Below are 6,228 nucleotides of genomic sequence, written 5' to 3'. Positions count from 1 at the left end.
AACTGGGAATGAAATAATTTGAAGGCTCACTCATTCATGTGTGTGGCATTTGGGTGGGGAACACTAAAACATCTGGGGCTTTTCTGGTGTCTCTATTGCTATGTGGTTTTTCAATGTGGTTTCTACAGCATGGCTCTTCAAGTTAGCTAGACTCCTACATGGCAGCTCAGGACTCCAAAATGAATGGTGAAGGGAGAGGGGGAGAAAGAGTCGCAGAAGTGATACACTCTCCATTCCGACATTGCATTCTCTTTTTTTTCTCTATTTTCTTTAAATTTTTAAAATTTAATTGCCTTTTTAAAAAAAATACAAAGATCACAAAAAATATTACATTTAAAAAATATGGGACGCAGACTTGGCCCAGTGTTAGGGCATCTGTCTACCACATGGGAGGTCTGCAGTTCAAACCTTGGGCCTCCTTGACCCAGGTGGAGCTGGCCCATGCGCAGTGCTGATGCGTGCAAGGAGTGCCGCGCCACGCAGGGGTGTCCCCCGTGTAGGGGAGCCCCACGTGCAAGGAGTGCGCCCCGTAAGGAGAGCCGCCCAGCGCGAAAGAAAGTGCAGCCTGCCCAGGAATGGCGCCACCCACACTTCCCCTGCCGCTGATGACAACAGAAGCGGACAAAGAAACAAGACGCAGCAAATAGACACAGAGAACAGACAAGGGGGGGGGGGGCGGATTTAAATAAATAAATCTTAAAAATATATATATATAGATGAAGACATTCTCTTGCTGTAAAGAAGGTATTAAGCAGAATTGGGAGTGTGTTCCTCTAGAGGGGAAGCAATGTCCAAATATTTTTCTACCTAACGACATTTCTTCCCTATTACTTCTTTTGGTTAGGCATTACTTCTTCAGTGAATGCTCTTAAAAATGCAAACTCATCTGGGAGAGAGAACACCGACAGCTGGTATGGATTTCAGGTGGTTCATTGAACATTATGAGTACAGTGCTAAGCCCTGGGAATGAGAATTCAGTCAGTAATTCAGTCTCTTTTCTTTCTTGACCAGAGGAACAGGGTGGTTTGAAAACTCTAGTTCCTGAGGATTTGTTCCCAGAGTCTCTATTCTCCAGAATTCACTTCATAATTTTGTCCAGAGCTGGGCTTGGTCCTAAGGAGCATCCAAAGACTGAGTTACCAGGAGGTAATCATAAAAAGGACACCAAGGGAAATTCTCTGCCACCCTCCAAGCCCACTGACCTAGAATGACAAGTGTTCCGTTCTTTCTGTTTCAACCTAAAACGGTTAGCTACACAGTCCAGAATAAGAAGTTAGTTTATTCCCCAGGTAGTGAAGGGGATATTTTAACGCTCTCCAGCGATTTCCACCTCTTATCCGGTTTTCAGTTTCGGGTCAGACTAGAGCAGAGGTTTTTGAACGAAGCCTAGCAGATTCTGGGAAGTCCCGAGAGCCGGAAGGCACTGAGAGAGAGGAGGCACGAGGAGTGTGGCAGGGTGACGTGGCTTCGAGGCTCCTCTCCTCCCCCAGAGCCCTCACTTTACTGGAACCCGGGCAGCTGCACACAGGCTTGAGGTCACACACTTTCCGGTGGCGCCAGACCCAGGACTCGCTACCTCACAGCGAGCGAACTATAGCTGACGCTCCTGTCAGGCACAAGCGACCTCTGGCGTCCCGTTTAGGAAGCGCGGCAGCGACTGCCCAGGAACCAGCCCCGCGACCCCAGACGGCCGGGCCAGGTACGCAAGGACAGGGTGACAAGGGACCAGCGTCCCGGCCCGGGGTCCGACCACGCAGCTGACACCACCCCCACCCTGTGGTCACCGCAGGGCGCGGCGGCGGGGCGAACAGGTGCGCGGGCGGGGGGCGGTGCTTGGGGATCCTGCGCAGTGCGCGCGCCCCTCCCCCCCGCGCGCGGCTCCAGCGCAGCCCGGGCCTCGGGCGCCAGGAGGAGGAGCTGCGGCGGCCGCTGCCACACCGACAGGTCGGCGGCGCCGCGGGAACCCGCCGACAGCGCGGGCTGCCGGTCCCCACACGTAGGAGGCACGGGCGACCGGGGAGCCATGGAGCTTGGTGACGCGGCGCGCTCTGGCCCGGGGCCGGCGGTCGGGGCGCTGCTGCCTCGGCTGCTGCTTCTGCTGCTGCTGCCGCAGCTCCTGGGTCGGGGGCTGCGTGCCGCGGCCTCGGCCTCGGCCTCTTCCTCTCGGGCAGTGGCGGACGACAGCAGCGCCATGGAGGAGCTCGCCACTGAGAAGGAGGCGGAGGAGAGCCACCGGCAGGACAGTGTGAGCCTGCTCACCTTCATCCTGCTGCTCACGCTCACCATCCTGACCATCTGGCTCTTCAAGCACCGCCGGGTGCGCTTCCTGCACGAGACCGGGCTGGCCATGATCTATGGTGAGCGCCCACTATCCTCCATACCCCACCCCACTACACCTCCCTCATCCCACATCCCACACCCCTCACATCCCACACCCTCCACATCCCTCATCACTGGGGCGGCCGGGCCGCTGCGCTCCTCCCAGCGCTGCGCTGAGCTGTGCTCCCCCTTCACTTGCCAACGTGTTTCATTTCGTTTCCATTTCCCCCTGCGACGATGTTGGGTCCCAAGGTCAGCTGGCTGCATTTTGGGGCTTTCTACTACCATGAACAAACAAGCAAACATCCCACCCCATTCTGATGTTTCTTCACCGGGAACCCAGGAAAATGAAAGGCACAGAGGTGGACCAGTTTTGTCCGCTGGGTTCTGTCTCCGTATCTTTCCTCCCCCAGTTCCTTTAAACCCGGTGTGTGTGCGGGGGGCCAGGAGATGGGTGACTTCCTAGGGGCAGGCCACAGTTGGGGTGGAGGGGAGGGATGAGGGTTTCATGGCTTGGATATGGGCTGCTGGGGCCTGTTGAGCGTCACATCCACGGTCCACCTGGGTGGGTGCCCATTTCTGAGGTCTGTTGTTACCAGTATTGTGTTAAAAGTCAAGGGCGACCTACGGTGAGGGGTCATCCTCTCCCACCCAGGAATGCCTTATGGGGAGCTGAGGCCTTTCAGGACGGTTCGTGGAGAAAGTCAGCCTGTGAATTCCATCCACTGGCAGTTTTTAAGTTGAGCATGAAGTGCTGTGAAAGGTGACCATGGTCCAGGACCATTCTGAAAGACGGGCACACCTCCCACCCTTATGTCCTGGAGGGAAGTTATACCCAGTTACTTGCCTTCTCTTAGAGAGGAGATTTTGAATTACTCAAACTGTAACATGGACATGACTTGGAAGATTCATTTCTGGGTGTATGGAGAGGAAAAATAGTGATTTTAACTCTGGAGTCAGCCTGCTTTTGTTATGAAGGGTGGGCTAATGCCACTATCTTTCTCTAGATTTAATGGCACAGTGTGTTACATGCACGCAGTGTTTGGTACAAATCTCTAGTTATTACTTGAATGTCAGTTAGCCATAATCTGAGTCATGCCAGGTCCTCCTCTATGTCCCCTTCCCACCTACCCCCTCCTGCTTACCCCCTCCCACATACATGACTCTAAACTGGAGCCAAGTATTCTCTTTTTTGAATTTAATACAGTAGAATTAAAAGCCAAGGTTGGCATCCTTGTGTGAAATAGATGATCCTACTTCATGACTGTTTCCAACAGGGAACATTTTACTTCGTCACTTATACTGGAGGGATCTCTCCATTCACTTTCCATCCAGAGTTCCCTGATAGAGAGCGGAAAGGAGACACTTTAATCTTTAATGTGAAAATTACCCTGGCCCTGGGCTTTGCTTCTCATGATTTGTGGTTGGTTGTTGGCAGCCAGGACTCATGGCCACCAGGCCCTCTCAGACAAATGGTATAAGGGACAGGATCTGTAATTGAACAGGACCAGGTCTAAAACTGAGTATGGATTTTGCAAATTATAGGCCTGCACACAAACACTGGACTTGATACCTGACCTTTCTTGAGGTCTGTGGTTTGTGTCAGTTGGTAACAAATGCCTGACGCTGCAGGTAGGCTGGGAGGTTTCCTGAGCAGATAGTGAGGAATTGAAGCATGTTGTCATTTCAGGCGATTGACAGTGAGCCACAATGCAAGTGAAGGTTGCTTTTATATATATGGAGATAGCCATGACAATATATTTTATAGCACCTAGATGTAGTTTATTAAAATATAATGTGAAAATACTTTAGGAGGTAGGTTTGACAGGCTCATAAATACAAGCTCAGGTACAAGGAAGGTAAATGGGAATTTAAAGATCTGTTTTCTGGTAAGTACATCATGTTCCTAGGAGTTCTATCACCTTCATCTTAAGGCTAAGAATAACAGTGGAATTTTCCTTTGCCGATATGTACTCCTTAAACTCACGTCAATCTTTTAGTCAATGGGATCATGCTACAGTGTGTTGTTTCATAAAATCTGGTTTAATTGATGATGATTGTTCTCAGAAAATTGAACATTATATCATAGAATTTCCATGAAATTTAGTTGTATATGTTTAAGTTTCGCTGTTACTTTTAAACATATTAAATTTAGTTCCTCAATATGTGATGTCCTAGGTTATGCCAAATAATATTTTGATGTGTATTGCCTGTCATTGTGAAAAAATATTTCTTTCTTTCTCTCAAGAATATTTGGTCTTTTGTTTCAAGCACCCCAAATCTTGAATCTGATGTTATTTGGTTATAGCTAATTATTCATTATATGCTGGAGACTATTGGGATAGGGGTTCTGATATTTTAAATTCAGTTTGAAAGTCTTTGAACACTGTGAATGCAGTACAGATTTTTAGGACCTCACTTCTCTTTTTTAAAAGTAGGAAATCAGATTTCATTTCTCCATATCATTAGAGGAAGTGAGTAATTGTGCTATTGCCTCTGAGTAAAAAAGAGCAAAAGGACCTAAGGAAATATTCGTTAAGTATCCGCTGTGTACTGGGTACCCAACATAATTTCTGGAGGTAAACAGTTTAACTTTTAGATGTTTGTAAATTTTGATGAGTGAAGAGTTCAAACTGTGAATTTCAAAGTCTTATATTTTGAAAATTAAAAGCAATTTTAGTTTCTGCTATTTTTATATTTAAGTGGCATTTTAATCAGAGAAGGCTTTAATATTTAAAATAAATTGTGATATATTCATATTTGCTGATATAGTCATAAAATATCTCTGAAAGGACACATGGTAGACTAATAATATTGCTTTCCTTGGAGGAGAGTCAGTGGGTGACTGTGAGATGGGGTGGGAGAGAGATGTCACTGTATATACCCCTTTGCGCTTTTAGAATTTTGCACTATGGAAGCATGTCATCTAATAGTGTGTCCAGGCTTCCATTCTGTGTCATATTTTTATGGCATTTTAAGATGCTCCTCAAATAACCCAATTTGACACCTAATTCTCCCTATTTAAGTCACATTATGTTATCAATTTTTGTGACCTCTTAATTGTTGACTGTACCTGTGGAATTTCTGGAGCCCTGTGACTAGGATGGAGACAAAACAGAAAAAAAAGGAAGGGGTTTTTCTTCCTCTCCTTCTCTCCTCCCTCCCCTCCCCTTTCTTGTTATCCCAAGGAATAGTTGATGTTATATTAGGAGTGGTTTGCACAAATAGATCACATCATAAACACTTACTTGGGTGCAAAGGACCTAAGGAAAATAAGAGATGCACTGTGAATGCTTAATATTTAACATGAAACTTTCCCATCCACCAAAGGACAATTATAAACACTCCTCCCTGACAGCAGGCCCAGGCAGCTATAGCAGAAGGTGACCGCAGATCTGACTCTCCAGGGAAGTTGAAAGCTCCTCCCAGAACGGCAGCACAGAAAGGCACTTGCCTGGCATCAGTCTAATATGTCAGGGAGGGAAGTTCCCAGCTGTCTAGTTCTGTATTTGATTAAATGCCATCCTAAAGTTACTAGGCCCAGCGTGTTCGTGCAGCAGAAATAGCAAGTGTTTGAGGCTGGGAAGGGTGGTATAAACAAACTGGGTCCGTTAATTGTGGTTCTCTCTTATGCGTGCAGTAGTTCCACTTCCCCATCATGTTTTTGTGACAACTGTCGTGAGGCTAAAATATCTGAGTATGCCAGGCTAGCCCACCATCTGCTTTTCGCTTCCCTCTCCTCCACGCCTATCAGCTTTCCAAATACGTGCTGGTTAGGCCCTCCAGGTTCTGTGGACCACGGGCTCATTGTTTCTGTGTTGGAGCTGAATTGCTAAGCACAGCCTGAGAGTAGGTTAGTAGGCGAAGTCTGAAAGAGGAAAATATGACTCCTTTTAGTAGCATGATATT

At 47.7% G+C, this 6,228-nt stretch overlaps 1 protein-coding gene across 2 annotated transcripts in view; it reads left to right on the top strand.

Moving 5' to 3' along the window:
• Positions 1–1,848: 1,848 nt before the first annotated feature.
• The window catches only part of SLC9A7 (solute carrier family 9 member A7), a 145,021-nt gene continuing 140,641 nt past the window's right edge, over positions 1,849–6,228 (top strand). The window contains exon 1 of one of the 2 annotated variants that reach the window (XM_058291848.2): positions 1,849–2,357. In XM_058291848.2, the coding sequence (XP_058147831.1) occupies positions 2,024–2,357 (334 nt within the window). In that variant the 5' untranslated portion in view covers positions 1,849–2,023. The remainder of the gene's footprint in view (positions 2,358–6,228) is intronic. The other variant, XM_004483955.5, reaches the window with a different exon arrangement.

The sequence above is a fragment of the Dasypus novemcinctus genome, chromosome X (genome assembly GCF_030445035.2).
Source record: "Dasypus novemcinctus isolate mDasNov1 chromosome X, mDasNov1.1.hap2, whole genome shotgun sequence".
NCBI lineage: Eukaryota > Metazoa > Chordata > Mammalia > Cingulata > Dasypodidae > Dasypus > Dasypus novemcinctus.
Note: the sequence above shows the minus strand (reverse complement) of the source record. Positions and strands in the feature narration are given on the sequence as shown.